The 24,634-nt window shown below is 38.5% G+C and overlaps 1 protein-coding gene across 2 annotated transcripts in view; it reads left to right on the forward strand.

Annotated features, from left to right (window-relative positions):
- The window catches only part of LOC101155405 (netrin-1), a 69,657-nt gene that overhangs the window by 18,348 nt on the left and 26,675 nt on the right, over positions 1 to 24,634 (forward strand). For both annotated transcript variants that reach the window (XM_020699728.2, XM_004065783.4), the window contains exon 3: positions 19,365 to 19,553. In XM_020699728.2, the coding sequence (XP_020555387.1) occupies positions 19,365 to 19,553 (189 nt within the window). The remainder of the gene's footprint in view (positions 1 to 19,364; positions 19,554 to 24,634) is intronic.

Here is a 24,634-nt window from a genome sequence, read left to right on the forward strand (position 1 = left end):
GACAAAGCTTGTTCAAGATGAAACAGTTCCAACAGTTTCACGGTATTAACTGCTTCTTCGTTTTGCAATGTTGGCTGTTTTCTTTTTTTGGTTACTTGTAAAACACATTTACGTAATTTAGTTTATTTCAGCTCCTGCTTCACCATCAAGTCATTCAAGTTTCTTCCTCTCAAGCTAACAATGGTTCACTAGTTTGATCTGGACCAAAGTCTATCACCAGAGATTTTATTCTCACTTAACAAGTTAGACTATCCAAGGAAATGCAGTGTGAACGCAACATTATGGCTGTTAACGTGTAAGAGTTTGGACAATCAGATGGTGATTAAAACTATCAAACCTTTAAGTATAATCATCCCTTTTCCCTCATTAAGAAAACAAACCTTTGACCGATCATCCTATTATCGAACATCAAAAATCATCGCCGTCGTTCTATTTTCAGAACCTAGTTACCTCCTTTATTTTCTTCTTAGCTACCAACTCTAGCTTTTTCTGTTTGTAATGGCAGACTGTGTCAGGTTAGTTGAGATTTTCAGACAGGGATTTTTTTTCTGACTTTAATTGTTCCACTTCTCTTTAACGCTTTCCTGTAAGATTGTGTAAATAATCTTTCACACTGGATTGAAGACGGCCAAGAATTTAGAGCGTTGCAGATGTTCATCAACTACCAGCACCAGTCAAAAACAACTGTTGGGTTATTTGGGAGCCTGAACTGTTTCTCTTCACATTGGCACAAAGTTTAAGAAGGCAATCATCCTTTTTTATTTATTGTTCTGGGGGAACACTTGCCCAACTCACAGATATGATTTAGGAGAACACGTAGTCACATGTGAGGGCTTGGGGGAAGAAGTTGTTACCACAGCTGTCAAAGCCTAACAAGCTTTTGATAAAAAACACATTTAGACATTCATTTTATTAACACTTTTTTTGTGTTAATAAAGTTGTTCCTTGTAGAACAACTGCAATTTTCACACAAAACCAGGCACCTCTAATTGGACACACTGTGTGATGGTGATTATAAGGTTTCAGCAGAACTGTTTTAGACAGCAGACTCTGTCAGCAGAAAAAGACTGTTTCTGATATGTCGATCTACTCTGCAGACATCTAGATAAGTCCAGTTTAATCTAAAAAAAAAAAAAGTGCTGTCTATCATGAAAACACGGGAAACTTTAGGATATATTCATTTGATAGGCAATGTTAGCTTTTGGTTTTATTTGCACTTTTGCAAATTTTTGTGGCTACTTTAAGGTTGTCTCAGAAAGATCCACCCAGTAAAATTAACTCTTAAATAGCTCTTTCACCATTTGTTATAGTTATTGAAGAGTGTTCACTGATCAAGTTCTTCCATTAACAGTTGTCTTTTTATTTTATTTTAGATGACATTGGGCTAAATCTTTGGAAAAATATTTTCAAACTCGCAGTAATTAAAAGATAATCAATACTTTAAACATGTTTGAGGGATTAGAGATTCATTGGAAAACACATATAAGTATCATCAGAAGGATAAAAAATCTTGGAGAAAATCCAGCGATACTTCACCTTCACGTAATATAGTGATGCTACAGGAAAGGGAAAGCTAAAGGTTTTGTAATGCAATATTAGTGTATAGAGCACATGCAAAGGAGTTCATCTGTGGCTGCAATGGCAGCAAGAGTGACAAGCATTTGGCCTTTTTTATGATATCAATGTAAGATGCTATTGGACCATCTTTCAGGACCTAAAGCTTGGTCACATGCATCTGTAAAGGCGCTGTAGATTTTTGGGTTGTCCGGGCCCATGGAGGTCCGTAAACAGGAGCGGCCTCATCCTTTGGAGAACACAGGTGTGTCTTGCAGTTTAAACAGACACTGCAAGGGAGGTCATGAAAATGAAAATTGTGATTGTTGATCATGTGGTAAGAGTATCATGAAGTATTTGTAAGGATATTGGAAGTCACGCACACTTATGACACACGAGTGATGCTGCTGAGCTCCATCATTAAGGTGCGTGCACTGGCTCTTTACTGACTGTTCACAAATTGAGCATGCATGGGTGTGCAGGTGATACCTTAGCGTCCGTAGGATGCTCACACAAAATACACTAATTGTCTCTGTGCAAGAAGTGTACTTCACACTAACTTACTCTTGCTTGCTGAATAATATCAATCCCCTGCAGTATTCCTGCATAAAAAAAAGGGCACAAATATTTTTGCTGCATGGACTCACTGAGGGGTCTACAACTTAGCCATTTCATGCGGGCCACCTATATACCCCATCTAGCAGCAAGGCCAGTTGTGACTAAGGGTTTACATGGTTGAAGGCAATGCCATCAGCTCCACATTTAGAATGTTTGGAGTTAGGAGTCTAAATAGATTGGAGAAGAAGCAGCATCAATACATTCTTTGGTCATTTCCCTTACTATTGTGCTTGCCTCAAATAAATAAAAAAATCCTAAAAAACAATTAACCTGATATTTGAATTGTTTTCACAGCTTGTGCTTACTACTGCAATCATTTTCTAATGTCACATTATTAGCCCAGGAAAATAGAGATTTAGTTGCGAAATGCTCCATTTACTCCTTGTGTGTCATTTGTTTGCTTGCTCTGGCAAAGACCGTTCCTCTCACTAATTGCCTTCTGCTGATGACTAAATTAGAATGAGGTTTTGGTTTCTGGATCTTTTCCTCCATCCCAGTTTCCCAAAGTTGTCCTTGAAACCAAGTCACACTCTGATATGGAAAAATTCCAGCGCTGCATGTTTTTGTTAGAAAACTGTTTTAGCCCAATGAAATCCTCAGCTAGCTATTGTTGCAACAATGCAGCTGGACCAACGCTGCATTTAGTTGTTCATGTGTGCACCAGCGTACATGGTTTCCTGTGTGCGCAAGGCCGCATTTCACACTCAATTGAAGGCACATTGCCACGGCGGTGTTGGGCAGCGGTTGTGGTTCTGGAACTGGTACAGTACAAACATTTTTGCTCCATCGGTGTCAGAAACAATTGGCATGGACTGAACCAGCTGCTGCTGCACTTGAGAATGCACAACCACTATGTAATGGTACTCTTTTGTAAAAAACAGAAGTGGATTGAGGAAAACATCTGAGATATTGTAAAAGGATAAAAATGCTTTTTTTGCATTATGGTCCTTAATCCTGATCCTTAATTGGTCATATGGCCTTTTAAGGATTGTATCACAAAGTACTTTAATATTAAACTTGAAATTTCAGCAAAAAGATTGTAAACTTGAAAAATTAAACTCAGGTGGAAATTGAACCTGCAATACTCCAATCAGAGGTCGACCGCTCTACCATTGCACCACGGCCCCACTACACTTCTGTTAGGACATAATATTTCCAATTGAGTAATGGACCTAAATACAAATGTTTATATCATTTCATGGTTACATTTTGAACTGCAAGACAAAAAATATTTTGGACAAGAAAGCAGAAAATCTAGTTTTTCAAAGATTTGATATTCACTCTTAAAATTGTACAACATTTTTCTAGGTTTAACGAATGAATTAAAACTTTTTTGAATAAATATTTTTTTGTAAAGTAGCTTTATTGCAATGTTATGACCTCATTAAATATTTATTTTATTAATAAATGTTAATGAATTTGCCCAGATTTTTCCTGCACCTACACAATTTGTTCAAATGATATTGCTTGGAAAAGTAGAGCTCCTTATTTTTCAAACAGGTTTATTTGGATTTAATTGTTAAAAAAAAATAGTTTTTTAAGGTTCAATAATTATTAGCAGTGTCAAAGGTTTTGAAAGCCACAGCAGGCTTGACGAATATCCAGATGTCTTTGTAGTCAAAATAATTGGCACAATGTCAGCCTGATATTTGCTACTCTGTAAATTAAATGATTGAAGTCAGTAAATATTGATTTACTGAAAAAGCTTGATTTCTTGTGCATTTTAATTTTTGCTAATACCTAAATGGCTCTCTTCCCCAAAGCCTACAAGCAAATGGATCTTCATACAACATTTATGCTACTTTGACTGTGAAGTCCTGAGGAAAAAGGCTTCAACTTTAGCTGCTTGTTTCTGGTTTGCACTGAAGATCCAAACGTTCATTAAAACAATCTGGTCTGACTTGAGTTTCTGTGAAAAAGAAATCCGACACGGGATTGTCTTGAATTATTAAGACCTACAAAAGCCGAGATTCAAACACAGATTGGCTTTTGTCTTTTAAACCTAAGGAAAATATATTCCAAAAAAGTCATGCATATGGATGCACACGCTGGGATCATTTTGATCCCTTCTTTCTCTGGGAAACTTCCAGCTCCATTTGGCCTCCTCACTCCTCTGAATTTATTGTAATGTGAGGAAACATCAGATTTCATTTTTAACAAAAGCACCATGTTTATTTTCATGTTGAAGATTAAAGGCTTTACTCCTCTGTGAAGTCAAAAAGGGATTAAAAAAATTGCTATCATAAATGATCAATCACTGGTTCTAAAAACCATTTCTGTATTTCAGTTTTAGCCACCTACATAACATCAGAACGCTGCATGTTTTAGGTTATGACCGTGTCTTTTTCGTAATCAACACCCTGACAGACTTTGAAAAGGATTTCCAAGAAAAGTTCATTATTCGACTGAAGTAACGATCTCAGTCGATACAGAATTGTCCTCTATCATGAGAAAAATGCCACAAGACATTGTTAAAAACACCCAAAACATGATTTTCATCAGAGTGGGTCGTTAATGAAGAATGAAATGTCTTAATTTATAATTCAAGGTAACGAGGTAAGGGCTGAACCCGTTTTTATAATGACCTTATTGTTCATTTAAGCCAAAGGTGACCAACAGGCGGACCTCAGTCTGGATTCAGACGTTGTCCAATATGGACCCTAACAAACAATCATGAACAGAATTTATTGAATGAAAACTTGATAAGGCTTTGCGGACTTACAGCCGTGCTTTAGCTGAGATCCGCAGACCAATCAGACGTAATAGTAGTCAATGTGTTGTTTACAGGAATTTAAAACTGAGCAGACTGGGAAATTAGAGTCAACCCCCCCCCTCCCCCCAAACATCAAGAAAATAGTAAGAAATCACGAGACATGAAGATAATGATTCCGAAAACAGCAGCAGGTTCTGGAGAAAGTTTAGGGAACAGATGGAGAAAGGAGATTACGACAGCTACACCGAGCTCATAACCCTTGTGCTATCTTAGATGACCCCACCCTTACATTGACGTGTTCTCCCTACCATGACAAAGGTGGAAAAAGGTGGAAAGATTTCATGTAATCCATGGACACCAGTGAAGATCACAAATCATTGAAGAAAAAAGGTTCAGAGCACTGTCTAGTGGGTCTAGATCAGTGTTTTTCAACCTTTTTTGAGCCACGGCACACTTTAACCTTGACAAAAATCCCGCGGCACACCAGCAACCCCCCCCCCCCCCCCCCCCCCCCAAAAAAGCAGAAACTCATAGTCTGTTTTGATCTACAGCCCCCCCCCCCCCCCCCCGGCAATCTGACGTGCATTTTTGTGATAAAGTTGCAGATGTTTTTTCTAAAAGATGTAATAAAAGTTAAGTTACATACAAACTGTATGTTCGTTGTGGTTTCAATCCGTGTAACAAGGACGACTCATTGTACGCTAAGGCGCTGTCCCTTTAAGCCAATGCATCATGGGAGATGTAGTGTGAATACGGCGAGAAAACGGCAGAAAGACTAGCGTCTCTGAGCTTCATGGTTTTGTTCACTTGTTCCACGGTCTGATACCGGATTCTGTGGAAAGCTACACCGCTAAAGACGAGCTTTAGCTGGTGATTTTGTTGGAAATGAGTGAGTTATGAGCTAAATTGGAACAAGGAAGTTTAGACTTTAAACACTTCTGATTGGTCAGACTGATGACATGTGATTAAGCCTTCAAGAATGATTGGTGGAGTCGTGGAGACAGTAAAAGCTGCGGGACTTTTCAGAAAACAGTTATAGCTGCAGGTAAATCGCGGTGCCGTCATTCTTATCAAAATGTCTTTAATAGAATCAGTTAAACACAAAGAAATAAGTATTTTATGATCTTTCATATTCCTAACTACTCAGTGTTTTATCAGGACCTGTTTGGATGAACAAAGAGCTGATTTCCTGGAGATGGTTAATGTTTTTAGATCAGTTAATGAGGGCAATTTTCCACGGCACACTTGACCATCTCCCACGGCACACTAGTGTGCCGCGGCACACTGGTTGAAAAACACTGGTCTAGATGACCCAACTCCCAATGTTAAAGTGCTTGGGATAGCACAAGGGATAAAGGGAGTTTGACCATCAACACAGCAAGACATGGTCAAGAAGAAGAAAAATAGGAAATTAGTGTTTTATAAGACAGCCAATAGGCGTATTTAATCTGGAATGGACAGACTCGGTTCAGATCAAACTTCACTTAAACCAACTGTATGATCAGGAAACGGTAACACTGGTTTTTATTTTAATGGTTCCTCACAGCAAACCTGAACTTGCTGTCTTGGCCCTCAGAATAGTACGATTTGGTTCTATATTTTAGATGGAAAACAGTTGCGATGGATTTAGTTTTCTCTGGTAACACACACAATCTTACAGATCTGTTAATGTGGATAGGAACATTTGACAGGGTTCCCGCTGGGTCTTAAAAAGTCTTAAAAACTTTGAAAATTTGTAAATAAGGCCTTAAAAAGCATTAAAAACAGTCTCAAATGTTGACATTTTTGGTCTTAAACTGTGCTGTTGAAAACTTTTTCTGAACAACTTTTCTGGTCTAAAATTGTATTTCTTAACTATGATTATGTCAGTAAAGCACGTTATGCACCATCACCCTGGATGCCAACCGATGACAAATAAATAAAAAAGAAGAAAAGTAGACTTAAAATCAACCAAAATCCATCATCTTATCACTTGCACCTGGTTTTAAGGCTAAATAAAAAAAAAAATCAATCAATAAATCCCAAGATAAATAGCTCCTGATTCATCTTAGCATAGACAGTTTGGGACCGTTGACAATGGTGGCTTTACTGTTTATATTCCAGCTTATGGAATAAATAATATCTCGAAATTCCTGCTGCAGTCATTCCGACAGGTTCAAAGTTTTATAATTAAATAATATGTCACTTTTATTTCAGACAGAATGGGGAAACTTAGCAACTGAGCTACTTCATTCAAATGAAGAACTGGGAGCAATCCTGTAAAGTGATCAAAGTGTCTAAACCCACATGTGTATTCCAGCTAACTGAGCTCTTATTGTGACGAAAGAATGGGTTCATTTTTTGGGTAGAGTAAAAAGATTTACTTTTTTGCACTCCATCTCTTCTCCACTCCCCTTAAATCAGTACAACAACTTTCATTCCTTCTCTCTTTGATTGTTCAACCCAAGAACCTTTTCATGGCTTGTACGTGTTGTCCTGTCTTCAATGTCATCTGCAGATGGGAAAGTCTGGTTCCCCTGGAGTACATGAGGAATCCTAACAATGGTAGTGTAACTTATAGGAGAGAAAAATTATGTAAGACCAATGTGTGCTCTTCAAAAACTCATGTTTCATTTTATTCTCAAAATAATACAATTGCCTAACCAATATAGAGACAAAATTATCAAATCCAGTTGATCCATTTCCATGAAGATTTTTTCATTTTCCAAAACATTGTTTTGACACACCAAACTTTTTCTCACTTCACTTTTCTCTCACAGGACTCTTGGAAAAAGGTGGCAGCTGCTGATGTCTTTGTTAGGAATGATTTCAGTGCAGCTCAGACTGAATAAGGCATGGTTGTTGACCGAGCTACAGATAAAGCTGTGTAAAAGCCAGCGGACATGTCATTATTTTCCTACTGGAAAAAAATATATAAAAGAAACCTGTACGTCTTCTTGTGTTTACCAAAGTTGGAAATTTGAGGTTTTAGGCCAGTGAGAAGAAATCTAAACTTCAAAGATTAAACGTTTTTATTGTCTCTGAAATTCACCGGTGACTGAGCTGTTTAAGACACGGTTTTTATTCAAAATTTAACATGGTTAAATTAAGGTTTCACAAAGTTGTAACTTTGACATTATTTGCAGTAAAAAAAAGACATTTATTTCTTGTAACTGTGGTTTTTTTTTTTTTTTTTTTTTTTAACAATTTCATGTTCATTCTGGAATTGTTGCGTAATATGATGCAAACATTTCTAAAAAAAAAAAAAAAAGAAGAAGCTGGAGTTGTAATAAAAAGATGGATATCAAGTTTAGCCACAAAAACATTTTTAAAGTTAAATTAATTGTAAAGTAGAGAGAAAAAAGTTCAAAAAGTGCCTAAACGTTTAAGGGTTACTAAGAACACTTTCTGCGTCCGCAAAAAGATAAAATATAAAACAGAAAGTTTCACTTTTCAATGGATATTATTCTAAGAGTAATTTGTTTCATCCCTAATCTTCAAAAAAGCTGTTTCCAAATGAAAGAAGAAACTAGCAGCGCTGACAAAGATGTCCTCTCCTATCTACCTCAGAATCAGAAAGGATACAAGGTTGAGTCTTTTCCTGCCCGAGGGGGCTGATCTCACCCATCTTCTAAACATCTTGGGTCTCTGTTTATTTTCTCAGCTCAAAGCTGTCAGTCAGGGTTGGCAAACTGCATTCTGTTCTAACACCCTGGATAGAAAACGCAGTTGTAAACACAGTAGGAGCCGGGTGATGTCCTCAATAGCCAAGGAGGTGGGATTCATGAGAATCCCGTTTCTGCAGGAGTGAGCGTTGGCTTCGTGTGCGCTCTGCCTCCATGTCGTGCCCTGACAGCTCATCGCTGTCAGCCTCGGGGCCAGCAACGCTCAACACGGCCTGCCAGGTTGTCTGCAAACCCAAAACATCACGGGGCTGTGAGTCTCATAGAAACCAAACTCAGAGGTAAACAGACTGGAGGTGATGTTTGACACGAGCAGGCAGAGATTTGTCTCCCCAGCTTCCGATGCTCTCCATGAAAAACTAGGCAGACACTGTGGATGGGTGATGCTTATATCAGAGGAGACATGGTATGTTAAACAGCAGAAACCAAAAGTGTGGAGAGAAAAAAAGAGGTTTTGTCTTTGACAGAAAGGTGGCAGGGAAACTGTGGAGTGAAATCTAAGAGAGATCTTCAGATCAGCAGATAAAGACCGTTCACACTCACAGCCCTTCACTAGAAACAGCTCTCTTAAGGGAAAGCAGAGGTGTTTCCCAATGTAAATCCATTATCTGCCATCATCTTCACGCTCAGGAAAACTTTCTTTTGCCATCGTGGCACAGCATCCGTTCACACAGGAGGCTGCTGAATGTGGAGGTGATAAGGCTCTGCCAACACTGTCAGCTCAGGTTCCTCTGAAGAAACATGCAAAATTCATTCCATTTTATTGGCAAAACCTTTGGGTGTCATCACACAGGGGATCCTTGTTTGGACTCAGATGCTGCTGTGCTCCTAAAGCTATCAGGCACCTCCTCCTATTAAGACAGCTGCTCTTAGTGGCTATTGTTCAGTGGGGAGCTATGGAGACCTGACAGGCCAAAGAATCTTTATTCACCCCAAAGCGCCTTTCACTGCTATAGTGCTGAAAGGGCCCTGTCAATGTCATCCTCCACCCATGGCATTTTTATGGCATAGCAGACATACGCACAACGCACTGGCGTCAGCCGCTCAGGCCGGGCTCCCTTCATTCTCACACCGTATGTCAGCCGGCGTTTTCCCAGAAGTGAAGCAGATCTTTTGCAGGCACGTCATCACAGCGATGCTCACTGTAACCGCAACCCCGGAGCAAATAAAGAGGGGTCTGAGTGGAGGATCTCTCCCACACCTTTCTGCTCTGCCACTTAGACAAAAGACCCCTGATTAGTCAGCAAATGGATGCACCGCTGATCACAGCCTGTTTTTTTTTTGTTTTTTTACAAACTGCTCTATTATGCAGTCTCAGCGTGGGGTGGAAGTGTTGCAGCGGCTTGGGGCAGAGCGCCTTTAGAGGCCTGTGAATGTGTGCGTGGAAAAAAAGTGTGTGCATGAAGGCTGAGAAGTGCTCCCATGTTGTGCTGCCTAACGAGAGGGCAGGTCAGCCATTAAACGGGCACTAATGCGGGAAATTGGAGGCCATTAGGCCTTTCTTTGTTGCCGTGGCTCCATGTGGTTAGACTCTTGAAAAAGGAAAGGCCTTATTAGCTCCCACATGCAGACAGTGATCAGAAAGTGGATGTGTAGGCCATTTAGCCTGGCATTGAGCGGGCTGGCCTGCTGCTGCAGAGGGAAACGTCTGCCGCCAAACACAGGTTTTCCAGTTTGCTTTTAGTTTCCACCGAAGCAAAAAAAGCTTTCATGCTGTCATTCAGCTGAGATTTTAAATAGATGTGACGCAGCTATGTCAGTTCTGAGTAAGACGTTTACAATTTTTCATTGTTTACAAATAAAGGCATCTTTCAAAACTACTAAAAAACACCCTGTGAATGTAAAACTTCCTCAGTGGTTGATGAATTTGATTCAAGTTCTACACTTTTCTGGAGACAGCTGTATTTGAGATCTATCTGGAATACTTTAAACAGCCCGGAAAACATGTTCATGTTGACAACTTAGCTGAGATATTAAACCAAATTACTTAAAAAAAAAAAAAAAAATTAAAAAAAACGCTCTTTACAAGTAATTTGATTCCCATATTTTTTTTCCTTCAGGTGATGATATAGTTTAGATAATGTCCTTTTAAGGGGGAAGGAGTCATTTAAATAAACCGCGCTGCAGTCAGGTGGTTGTGTCAAATCCTGGATTCCTCTGCAGGACCAACAATTTCCTAACTAACTTCTTCTTCTTTTAGCTTTAAGAGCTCAAATATGAAATGGTGCTGCTGATGTTGACTGATTTTCTTTTGGCTGTGGTTGCATAATTCATTTGATGTTGAATTTAACAGAAAGACATAAAAATAGTAGACCTTAAAGTAAAAGTTGAATTTCTTGGCGGACTATACAAAGCAGAGGACTGACTTGTCCGTTTTCTTAAATCTTTGTGAGCAAACTTTCTAAACAGCTGAGCATAAGGAAAGGTTGATTTTAACTGCTGCAGTTTAGGGCGAAGGGGAAGAGAGCTATGCAGATTCATTTACTTTGATTGAGTCTTGTTAGCTTTATAATCTAAACAGGGAACTACAAAGCATACAATATATGAACATTATGGTTTGATGATGTGGTGGCACTTCAGTCGAAGAGTAATAATTATAGTCAGAAATAATTATAGTCACAAAGATCGCACACAAAAAATTGTCATTTTCTGACTGTCTGACTGTCAAATAGATAACTATCCATTTTTTTTTATTTTGTAGTCTGAAAAGGTTTTTCATTAGTAGCAAACGTAATATTCTTTAACTAATATGATTTTTTTTTAAATCTAAAAGAAAACGTGTGAATTTTTCTTTAAACAGAAAATTGCTGTTTTACTGTTTTAAAAGAAAAATGAATATCCAAATGAGATTGAAAAAGTTATACTTATTTCAGAGGTTGGGGAAAACATTGTAAAAAATTACTTTAAAAAGTTTAAATTTTAATATTTATAATAGTATTAATATGTTTTTTTTAAAATCCCTATACACATAATGGTTTGTTTTTGAGTTTCTGTAACATTGGCTGTTTTTCTTTGTTGATTTTATTTGTTGAAAACGAAATATTTTCCAATATTTTGATTTAAAAACAAGTATTGAAATGTTTTATTTCTACAGTTACTATGTCAAAAGCACAATTTCCTTACATTAAATGAAAACTTTATGAATAACATACATTGAAAACTAAATGTATCGGACACAAACACTATGTGTTGCATATAAAAAAGGAAACTATTTCAATATTTAAAAATATAGAAAAACATTCACGCATCCCATGTGTACACTACTAATCAAGAAGATTTAAACCAGAGTCTGTGTTCTCCTCTGATACTTCTATGGCCATGCAGGCTTCCTCTCTGAGTTGTTTTTTTTTACTTTGGTTGAATAATCAAACATTTTATCACTCGCTGACAGAACGTGAGCTGCAGGCAACGGAGAGTGCATAATTTAGCCAGATCTTAGAAAACATCCCAACGTTGAATAATGAAATACAGAGAGGAGAAATAACTGAACAGCTCGACGGATTAAAAGAAGAAGAAGATGAGTGCAGACTGTTTGACAGCAGCCATGTCTTTCCATTGGAAATCAGTCCTGGTTACATTTTTAATCCCCCCTTGATAATCCTGAGGATTGATAAATATTCTGTGTCTTGATCTCAATTAGTGAAATTACCACAAGTCAGTTCTCTAAGCAGCAGCTGTTGCACATTAATCTTTGTCCTATGCTTTCCCAACCATTTATTTATCTGTGCAGCCTGCTTTCCCCTCACCTTTGATAAAGAGAAAACCGCTGCATTAAAACTGCCAGAGCATGACCTTCAGCGATGGCTGGAGAGATCCAGATTTTCATTTGGGTCTTTAGAAACGCTGAAGAAGGCCAGAGGGCCCTCGGGGGACTGAAGAACTCCACTTAGTTGGCTGCAATAAAAAAATTACATGAGCCTGTTTTAATCTTTACTGATTGCTTTACTCTTTTCATTCGCCTGGACCTCACCACTATCTCCACAGAGTTGGCTTCCCAGCATTCTTCTCACTCCACCAAGAGGTTAGCACGCCCAAAGCCCTTGCAGAATTGAAAATTAAATGGAGCTAACGTTGAAATAAAAAAAAAGGAAGTATATTAATTTAAGGTTAAAACTTTGGAAGTTAATCTGTTGAGTGATTATCTGAAATCTACTTTTACTAACAGATCAGATGCTCAGAAATATTAATTGTTTAGCTGGATAATAATTTACAATCACATTTAGCAGCATTTTAAATTACATGAAGATAGAAAACAGTATTTTCCTGTTGCAGGATTATTACTGTATTTTTTAATTGCTATTTATAACAGAATGCTGTAACATTCCAAATCATTTTCTGCACTAAAATAAAACAATGATTATAAAAAAATAAAAACGTCAGACACTATAAATAAAGAGGAGCCATCTGTTCCTTTGTTTCTATACTCAATTTTCTGATTTCTAAAACTCCTCTTGCAGCTCCTTTACATGACAATGCCCAAATGAAATAATGGGAAAGACGTATTTAAATGACAAAATATTGTAATTTCTTTTTTAGTCCAGCAAGTTCTCTGAATAAAAACATTCAAATTGTGTAATGTTGTAGTGCTACACAATGGTTTGCAGAGTTTGTAGCCATTTTTTAAACGGTACAACTCAATTGTGCTACTAGAACTGTCTGTTTTCAATTTCCTTTATTCAGAAAAAAAAAGTCTACAAGTGCAAATGTATTATTTATAATGTCTGAACTGAAGAGTGAAACCATGAATTCTACATTTGTCTTTTTGTAAATGTATTCTGGAACTTTTTGTCTAAATCATCAACTGTCTTTTTAAATTGTTAATCCTTTCATTTAACTCAGTTTAAAATAAGAACATATTCTCTGTATTGACTCTTCCTACTTGGTTACTACAGTAACATCCACTCTAGTCTCTAAATGACATTTGAAACTGTATCTTTTCAATCAACTCTCATGCTGAAGTTAAGATGTAAAATAAAATGACCATCTTTTTCTTTTAAAAAATGGGCACTTTGAGTTGAAGTTGCTACAGCATTAACAAGCTTTCCATGCTGCCACAGACGGCAGGCATTGTGAACTTGAGTAAAGATAGAAGACATCCGATATTTCTCCCCACACTCAGAGGGAGGTTATAGGTTAATCTGATTATTTATCACGCCAACTGTTGGATTAAACTGTTAATGTTTGGACTCCCCTCTGTGTTTGTTTGAAAGTGGGGCAGAATAGTAAAGCTCCAGCTGTTTCTCTGGTCACCGGTGTGAATGTCAGGCTTAGAATTGCTGTTTGGTTGACGGCAGCACGGAGGCTCATATCCTCCAAGAAATGTGGAAATATAACTCTTTAATGTGAAAATGGGAGGTCCAAACAATTGCAGTAAACAAGAAAATGTGTGGAAAGCGTGCACACAGATGCTAAAAGTTTTTGTATTTGTGATGAGCAGCCAGCAGCTGCAGTTATTACAGTGTGTGGATTTGGATTTAGCAGCACAGATCAATTGCTCAACTTTCTCTGTAAAAAAAACAAAAAAAACAATTGCAGCTCTGGGCAACATCGCTCAATTACTGGGCTTATCGTAAATACGATGAGCTTAACCTCAACCTCTGGCTCCGCAGCTCCAGCTTTCCCTCTCATTAGCAGAGGAAGAGCTGCTCCTGCTTTTAAACAGAACTGGGGGTCAGTCCATGAGGGCTGGGAACCACTCAGAGAAACTAATTAGCCAACTTTCCAAAACACATTCAGACACTGAGGAGGCACGCGTGTTTCCGTGCACGAGCTGGAAAAAGCATCTTTCTATAAACAAATCCGTAACCTGAAAAATTCGGAGGCTGGAACACTTATAGCTGCAAGGTTCTTCTGTGTTGAAGCCCTTATGCTTCACTTATCACTTAAAGATCTCTCTAAAATCACCCAATAACCATTTACTTGTAAAAACTGTATTTTTTCACACCATTTCTTTTGGGGGGGGGGTTAATGTTTTTTGAGCACTTACAACCCATCCACCTTATATTGTGTTTGTATAATACAATCCATACAAAAGGATCAATTTAGGTAATTACTACAGTTGCTAAGAATGTCCCCTCCATATTAAAGAAACAAGAATAAAATTTGCTTAAAAGGACAATATGGCTTTGTTTTCCATGTTTGTTTCCATTTTTTCATCCTTTAACCCGAGTTTTTCCTCTCAATGTTAACTTAGAGTAAAATAATCTGGTTTACAAAAAATTACCCACAGCATGCTTGATATGTATAGTAAAACAATCAAAGAACACAAATAAATATATATATATATATATATATATATATATATATATACACATACATTTCATATTTACTAAAAACACAGATTTTTGAGGTGATACTCTTCAAAAACTGAATTTTAAGAAAGTAAAAAGACCCTTGTTTCAAGAAAAATTGTCTTATTTTCTGTCTTACAAGAAAACCAATCAAGAAGGTTTTTCAATAAAAAAATCATTTCATGTTAAGAAAACATAGGCTAGTGACTAGAATACTTGTCTCAAAATACAATTTCTTGGTAAGACAATTTTCTTACCTCATTGGCAGATTTTTTTCCTTTTCCCTTATTTTCCCAGCATTAGAGTTTTTACACTTTCCTATTTTTAAAGAAAAAAAATACAGTTTAAAAGGCATAAAATAAATTTACCCAAAATACAACATTCAAAAAAAACAAAAACAAAAAAAAACCACTTGTTACCTGCAGTCAAAACATCCTTTATTTTTGTACATATTTATCTATTTTAAAACTGCAGGTCTTTTAGCTGCAGTGCCATAACTAATGCTTAAAGAAGCTTTTTTGTTGTTTTTATTTTAATTTTTGTCAACAATGATACTAATATTGATGTGATGTAATACTCATGACTTTTAGGGGCCTAGGCCTTTTTTTGACCTCATGTCAAGTGTCCGTTTAGCTTAACAGGTCCCCATCATTAGACATGTTTAAAGACAGTTCAAACTTCATCCCACATTTTAAAACTAGCTGATAACCAGCACAGCCTCCAGTCCAGTAGCATTATTATCACTGGGGCCTCATGTAGAGCAGGTGTGACACAGACACCGACGTGTCCTCAGACACAAGATTTACACCTCTCCACAATCCTCCCTGTTACCTGCAGGCATGCTCACATATAGCTTTCACCATCCCTGGCCTCCAACTGGTGCCTCTGCAAAGAATGGGTTCGCCCGGTGGCGTTGTCAGGCTGACGACTTGGCTGCTGTCTATACGGCAAAGAACTGAACCTGTTGTGACGTCATGGAAGGTTAAATAGGAAGCAGCTAACCCAGAAAATGTCTATGAGTAAACGGATGTTTCATGCAATTTATTTCTACCTTCTGTGAGGTTGTATGTAAATAGATGATGCTATAGAAAGCTTAATGAGAGTTTCCACAGGAGCTGGAACGCACTATGGTCTGAAGTTACCAAATACCTTAAAGTCCCACTCCAATCATCTGATGATTGTGCAGTTTTTAGCCTAAATCAAAAAACCTGTGTTGTTTCTGCAGAGTCACAGTTGTTAAAGAAATTCCCCTCTAAGTTGTGGGCAGGACTGTTGGCACAGCGTTTGCCTGACTCCACTTCCTGTCATCCATCAGTTTTACACGATCTCCTGCTAGCTTACAGCCCTTCACAACCCCAACCTATCATTTCTGTCAACAAGGAAATGTTCAGGAACTTTAAACTTTTTCTACCAGCTACCGTATAAGCATATTTGCTCAAATATCATAGAGGCATTGTCTCTCCTCATTCTTCATACATTTGTTTGTGATATCAATAGCTCTTTCTTCCATTTAACCTTTAGTACCAGAGATGTCACTGGCAATATGAAATAACACACGCTCTTTGAACTACCGTAACTCTTTGACTGTTTACGCAATTAACAATTCTGCAGCGGAGAGAAGCAGCTTTTCTATCAGTCAGAATCAATTGGCTTACTTTAATTGTATTAACACTTCACTACTGTAAAGTGGTGCCAACCTGTGTTTCAGAGTCAGCTGGAAAAATGTTGACTGCACAAATAGTTGAAGAGTTATCGACAAATTCAAAAAAACGTCACTGTTGAAGGGTGGTAAAGGGTTAATGACTGGCTTTGGTGGTGTGATAGTCCCAAAATAGGCGTATGTCTTAGAAGCTATAGTTGTATGCGACCAGTTCCCATTCACGCTACAAGCAATGATAAAGAAACTGTACTTGGACTGTTTAGAAGTGGAACATGTTTGGTCCAGATCACGGGACTGACACGGGAAACAAACCCTGGTCTGTTTTAACCCAACCGCATAAAGTAAGTGCGAATACACCTCAACTATGGAGAATTTAACAAAAAAAGAAAAAAAAGTAGTACAGAGAAAAGTTTCTACTTCCACGTGTGTTAACGCGCATTTCGCCTGGCTTTTAGCCTGTAAATATCTTCTCAAGGCACTTAAAAACATGTTATGAGTTTGTGTTGCTGTTGTTCCAAGTTATTGCAGTAAAAATTAGGACTAACAGTTAGATGTAAGGAGAGACAACAAACAGGATCCCTCATTAAATTTCTGCTATCCTACAAGAAAGACTTGCAGCCAGGAAAGCTCAGTTCCTATTGACGAGGCGCAGATCTGGTGTGTGTGTTTACTGTACATTCACTTCAGATATTGTAATTGGGTCCTCGGAGGGAAAAATAAACAATCTCATGGGATCCAAACAGACACACATTTGTAAAAGGAGGAGAAAATCAGAAATGTAAACAAAGTACATACATTTATTGCTGTCACGCACAGCCGTGAGCCATCAGATTAAAGGTTTTAGCTGTAGCCCGCAGCATTCCGTCATTGTGATAAAGCCTTGTGAGAAATGGGAAAGAATGAACCCTCTAAAGCACACACACAGAGCCACACATGGAGTGTGTAAGCACACACAGCGGAGCCATATACCGTATCGGAAGTGCTGTTTTTAATAATGCATGAAGGCACGAATGTGTCTGTGGTGCCGGTGTCTTGGATGGCAAGCCCTAATGAAGTTGGCCACGTCTGCCGTACGCCGCTGCCAAAAAAGTCATAAATAAACATCAGTCTGCTAATTAAACCGCGCTCTGGCGACTGTACTCACCAGTAAACACACAGCAGAGGTAGTGGCTGCTAACATGGCATTGCAGAGAGAGAAGAGAGAGAGAAGGAATGGTACGGACCTTCTTTGCTCTCAGAAGACCAAGAAGTGGAAGAAATCTGAGTGAGGGAAAAGTTTATCAGAGGAGAAAACTCCTGGCATTAACATGAAATTTAAAGTCCTTCTCACTTCTTCTGCAACTGCTGAGTGGAATTAAGTCTGATTTAAGGAACATATATACGTGTGTTTTACCAGTAAAACAAAAAAACTTGTTTTTCTTTTTAATTCATGCTGTCTAATAATTTTAAAGCCACAGGAACCGATAATTGGGATATATTGTGCATATACTCGTGGCAAAGAAGCACAAGAAATAATACAGATCTGATACAGAAATGTTTAAAAAGATGTTAAAAAAACAAAATAAAAAAAAATCATGTTATTGGGGCTTATTAAATACTATTAGGCAAGAGTTAAAAAAAAAAGACTGCCTGTTAATGAATCTGGAAAGATGAAACTTTGATTTAATTCAGGAAAAATTAAAATAAATTAGAAATTTAAAAAATGTATGTTCGGGGTGATAATGTGAAATGAAATTAAATACTACAGTAGTCTGCTTCCTCACTAGTTACACTTTCAGCGCTTTGATGTTTACTAATCTGCTAACATCATAAAATAGCTGCTGTTAGCAGAGTAAGCATTCTAAATAATCACATTTTCTTTACTTCAGTTTTTTGGTTTAGAATTTTAAAGACCCACTCCTTTAAATGATGAAGTCATGTAAGATTAAAACTGCATTACTGTATTTTTCTTTATTCAAATCAGGATGAAACGGGAGCAGACAAAGAAAAATGCCCGAAAATGGCAAGTGTGAGGAGCTATAAGTTTGCGAGAGAGAGTGTAAACAAAGGGATGATGGGATATCACCGGAGGCTTACTTCCACATCAACAGTCGCCTCTGCAACTCAGAGGCGAATTTCTGAGGAACTACTGCTCTGCTGCCAAAACTATGTTCAAGAAAACGACAGTTGTTTTTTTGTTTTTTTTTGGCTAAAAGCGGCATTATCATACAGAAGATCAAAACATATGATTGAAGTGGGACTTTAAGGCCTCCTCACCGTTTCACTCAAATAGAAATCTTCAGCTGGGTCATGCATAAAAGGTCTTGTGACAGAAAAGAAAACGTTTAAGAAATAATACAAATAATGAGGACAAATATATTCGGTACAGAGTTCACTCAATGTAGTTAATGGTGTCTATATTTTTTGTATTTGGTACAACTTCACAGCTTAGAAGAAACATCTATTATTTTTTAACAAACATATAACTGTCATGCCAGATAATATAGATTGGTATTTGTTGCCTAAAGGAAATAATGGGAAATACTTGATAACAGGGGCTTGACCAATTAAATAGATACAGAAACTAATAGAATCAGAAAACAGTTGTAGCTTCTGCGCCCTCAGATTTCAATATCTTTTATTTACTGTTTAAAGTTAACTCTTTATTGCCATAGTAACTGATTGTGGGAAATGCCAACTTTTGCAAGTGCAAATCTGAGAGAATTACTGGCTCAATTTGATTTTAATTTAAGGATTTAACACTTAATTTTTTCTGGATATGTTTCAACAGCAGCAAGATTCTTTTGGAGTTACTCCCCTGTACTGATTTTAGTTTCAACATGAATAACGTAATCAGGCGTTAATATACTTTGTTGTCTCCTTCACAGCCTGCAACTGTAACCTTCACGCCAGACGGTGTCGTTTCAACATGGAGCTGTACAAACTGTCGGGGAGAAAGAGCGGAGGAGTCTGCCTCAACTGTCGGCACAACACAGCTGGCCGTCACTGTCACTACTGCAAGGAAGGCTTCTACAGAGATCTGTCAAAACCAATCTCACACAGGAAAGCATGCAAAGGTACAGAGCTCCATTTTTTGCTTTGTTGGCTCTGGCAGAAATTTAGGAAAATCTGCAGTTAATTTTTTTTCCTGATATTTCAAGTTTTCCAAAAGTATAACAGGATGTTGCTTAACGTTTGCGTCTGATCTGAGACAGTTTTTGAAAAACTGAAGGAAGCGGTGGCGGTGGGGAAAGGTGGGAGTGGAGCTCTCCACATTCCTGAGTCGGCCTCATCGTGGTCCCCCTCTGTCAGCGGTGATGAGTTGAGGGTCTTCAGGGATTGTGGAGGTCGGCCTAGCATAGGCTGGGTCAGGCCTGATGTTCCCTCATTGACACAGAGTTATTTGGCTAAGTTTGAGGTGGGGTGAGGGTTGACAGGACAAGCAAAACAAACAGCCAATGTGTGAAGTGATCCGAGGTGTGAGTCAAAGATGGATGAGAATTCAGGGAGATCCGCAGAAGGGATGCAGTTCTTACAGAAAGGAAAAAGGAGGGGAAGAAAAAGCAAAAGGTCGGGTTTGGAAGGGCGGCACGAGAATGAGGGATGGGAGTGGAGGGATGATGGGTGAGCAGGAGGAGGAAGGAAACACACCTCTTTGCAGGTGTGCTTGCTCCTCACGGCTGGATGGATCGCCTGCCATCAGCCCTCACCGTCGCTAATAAGGGTCAAAGAAAGAGAGGCGGAGGAGGAGGAAGAGGTGAGGGTAGTTGAAAAGAGAGACACCATGTTTTCTCACCTCTTCAATAGCTGCAGGGAAAGATAACAGGAGCAGGATCCCTGTGCAAACAAGCCAGGGAACAACTCTGTACAAACAGAGCAAATACCCCAGAAACTCTAACATACCTGTTTGAGCCTCTCGGAGCTCAAAAGGGCCGTCTGCGAGGAAATTTTAGCCGTCGCCTGACAGTTTAAGCCAGAGTTATTCTTTATCACTCAACAGGAAGTAAATAAATAAATGACCCACCAGTCAGCTTGACGTGCATCACACCTCATGCTAACACATCTTTAAAACACTCCAGACTCTGATGTTAGCTGAGATGACACCAGATATATATTTCATTCAGCTCAACTCATTTGCACCTTCGCATTTATTTGTGCTCTGTGTCTATACCACAAGGAGATTTATCGTTGAGAAACGTCAAACATGCCAATTCTCATTAAACCTCTAGCGTTCAGCAGCAAAATCCTGCGACTCCCCTTCTGCACATAGACACCAACTAAAAAAAAAACTCTCCAAAGTCACCAGTTTTTCATGAGGAATATCCCTGAAGTGACTTTAGCACCTTTCATGGCTTTGGACCCATTCTCCTTTCAGCCAGGAATGCAAACACACATTCATCACTACAGGACAGCGTGTCTGGTTAACCCCCATCCTCTGACCCGCACAGCAGCCAAAGACTGTTGTGGAGATTTAACCTTTCATATTTTTTGTCGTTTTTCTTACATCAAGTCTTGTGTTTTTAAGACATGGTTCATTCAGCATCTCATGCATCACTGAAGGGTCTTAATTCCTTAGACTGAAAAACTTGGATAACTTATGATCCTGCATTTTTTTCTCAGCTGAATGGAGACTCCGTTTTGTTTTGGTTCCCAATCTGGAGCAGACAAATCAAATTACCTCCATCAACGTAGATTGAAAACCTCCGTTCTGTTTCAGCAAAAACAGAAATATGCTCCCACTGCCGTGGAAACCTGCTCTCACACAGCTCTGATGACTAACTTGATGTTAGGAAAATGTGGATAAATGAGTCATGACATGAAGTCATAACACCAATTCAAAAGCTGTGAAAAATGCGCCTGGTATGGACCTCTGACATCTGGAGTAAAGTGATGTATACCGTAATACATGTCTGGATCTGTGGAGCTGGCTTGGTATTCTGAAACTTCATGAGAAGTTGTGCTACTGATCTGGAGCAACCAAGGCGCCTGCAATCCCATCATCTCACTTGTGCAACTGCAGCCCGGAACTATCAGTTTTTCTGAATGTAAATGATAATGGTAATTTTGACGATCATCATTTGAAAAATTCCATTAAAGATTAATACAGTACTCGTGCTTCAAATATGTTATTGAATGCATTTGCCAACCTGATGTTAATTATTTCAATAAATAAGAAACTCAGAATTGAAGAAGTATTTAAATACTTGTCCTTGCTTGAATGAGGTTCCATGGCCATTTCCAATGTAAAGTCTATGTAAACATTTAGGGTGTCCTTGTTCAAAACTCTTGTGTTCATGTGTAGCTATGCAAGTTTTTAATGATGATTTTCAGGCTCTATACAAAACTTGTGGCCACTGAGCGTGTGTTGAAAGGTAAACCAGATTGAACTTTGACCAATCAGGAACTAGGATTTGGTATTGGAGTCTGGATGATGTCCCTTTTAATTCATGGGGGAAAAAAAACGTTTGAAAATTGATCATGAAGGAGGAATTAATAATTGTGGTTTGTGCCCGGCTGGAATTATAAGACACCAAGTTATCAGAATAGAACTGTGAAAGAACAAGCCTGGAGCGAGATTGACGAGATTTCCACCGCTTTGACATTTCGCATTTACTGTGGGTGGCGGACATGCGCTAGTAAATAGTAGAAAAAGAAGGCATGTGATGCTCGTTGAAGAACTTGTGTTTAGCGTGTTCTTGAACGCAAGTCACGTGCACACTGTGTACGTAGTTTCAGAGACTAAAACACAGACCAGCCTGTTGTACTTTGTTTTTGGCCTTCTCTGAAAAAAATGCAACACATTAAAGAGTTTAAATATAAGAATGGAAGAAATCTGTACCACACTGAATCCCACAATGACCCTACCCAGTCATTGTTTCGTAAACTTTGCCATGTTGATTTTTTAAACTTGGATTATAATTAGACTAGGAAATACATTTCATTGTAGTTGTTCCCCTTTAAAGTACCCCATAATGACTTAATATAAGCCACAGGATTAAAACTCTTGTCTGGGTAAAAATATAAAAATATGGTCCTATATAAAATATGGCCCTAGCTCTATGAGGGACTATTTTTACTCATCATCTGTGGATGGTGGTGTAGTGGTCAGTACCCTCCCCTCACAGTGAGAAGTCTCTGGTTCAAATCTAAGCTGGGACATTTCTGTGTGGATTTTGCACATAATCCCCATGCATGCGTGGGTTTTCGCCGGGTACTATGGTTTCTCCAGTTCCCCCCACAAGCCAAAACACATGCTTTATAGGTCAACTGATCATTCTAAACTGTCCCTAGGTGGAAATGAGCGTGTGAGGCCCTGCAACGGACTACCGACCTGTCTTGGGTGTTGTGCGCCTTCCCCCAAGAATAGCCGAGACAGCCTAAGCAACACTGTGATCCCAAAAGGGGTTTAGCAAGCTCCAAAAATGGATAAATGAATATCAAAACTATCCCATTGGCAAGTTATTGACAAATGGGTAAATATACAAAAAAAAAAAAACTGCAGCATCTATTGTACTGTGATGTAAATACTCCTGTGATCTGCAGTTGGGCTTGCTCAATACAATTCCATTGGGAGTGGTACACCATCATCCCCCGGCATTATTAGACACACAGTTTTTACTGTGACAATGTTTTCAGATCATTCTGCTTTGGAAACCTGAATATCAAAGAGACACACCTTGGAAAAAATGAGAACCTTCACCGTCACACCTTGGAAAATAAAACCATAAAGCATGTTAAAGGGATTGACTTTATCCTCTAATTTGGAGCATGAACAGTGGAGTGAATATCTGTCTAAAACAGAACCCGTGGTGTTTTAATGGTTACCTATAAAAAGGCACAAAGTTTAGGGTGTCTCCTTGCATACTGATCCAGTAATTTGGTTGTTTTCAGATAATAGGCTTATAGCCACAAAGCAGTCATGTTATATGCTAGTTATTACATCAGGGTACCCAAGCTAGCAAATACTACATCATCCCATCCGCACAGAGGATTTATTTTTCCTCACCTCCTTAACCTTCTCTGCCACTTCTCACCAAAGTGAAATGTAAACACATTTCATCAGTGTTTAGAAAAAAAAAGACATCTTACCAAAGCGGTTTTGTTCAGTTTAATCCATGAAATTTGCCAGAATGTGTGCACCTCCCACCTCTCATCAGCTCAATGTAATTATAAGCAAACACTGTTCACGTTCTACCGAGGTTTTCAGTTACGTTTAGATAGACGGATCTGTGGTAATTGTCTCCAGCTGACAAATGAAATAAAACATGGATGGATTTCTTTCTATGTCAATAATAACATTCTTTTCCAGAAAAAAAGTTACAGATAAGGGAAGTAATGATACGTGTTACTGTATTACATGGCGCTCTGTGCTTTATGCTCTATCATAGACACCACCACGAGGAGACAGAGCCTTCCCCTCCCAAAACTTAACCACATCATAACTCAACTTAATTCAATGAAACCAAAACCCCTAAACTAATTTCTGCAGCGGGGGTGCTGCACCTTGGTGACAGCGTTTAAGAAGTTTGCTTATTGGATTGGAGTGGATTTATTGGCTTGTGCAGCTTATTTTAAGAAGAGACCATTTAGGGCAAGAAAGGCTTCTCCATTACTGAGCGATTTAAAGTTGCAACATCACTTCTGATTGGGTATGGGAGAGAGCTCAAACCCTCTCCAATCACCTTCAGCTTTTGTCCTTTTTTGGACTTTGGACTGAATACGAACACGCCGCCGTTTGACAGGAAATGAGGTTGATTTGAACAGAACATTTTGTGAGCATTTTAACACTGAACTGTTTCATCTGTACGTTTTCTTCATTGAAAAGTGTGCCTCCTTTCTGCAGTTGCATAAACTCAGGTTTGCATGACTGCACCATGTCGACCAATGAGACATTTTCCATGTTTTATTTTTCCATCTCCGTGTCTTAAATTCACAGCTCTTATGTTACGTACTCTTCAGTTTACTTTAATTCTTTTGTCCACAGCATTAGCTGCCTGTGCTTTAATACTGAACACATGCTTCCTATGCAAGTAAACTTAGTGGACCAGATTTCACTTGTTTGATCCACACAAGGAGTCAGATGAGTTTTCTGGGTATAAAACAACGCAAACAAAAACATTTTTTTTAAACTGGTGAATGTGCCTTAAAAGCAGCATGT

The sequence above is a fragment of the Oryzias latipes genome, chromosome 1 (genome assembly GCF_002234675.1).
Source record: "Oryzias latipes chromosome 1, ASM223467v1".
Classification (NCBI taxonomy): Eukaryota; Metazoa; Chordata; class Actinopteri; order Beloniformes; family Adrianichthyidae; genus Oryzias; species Oryzias latipes.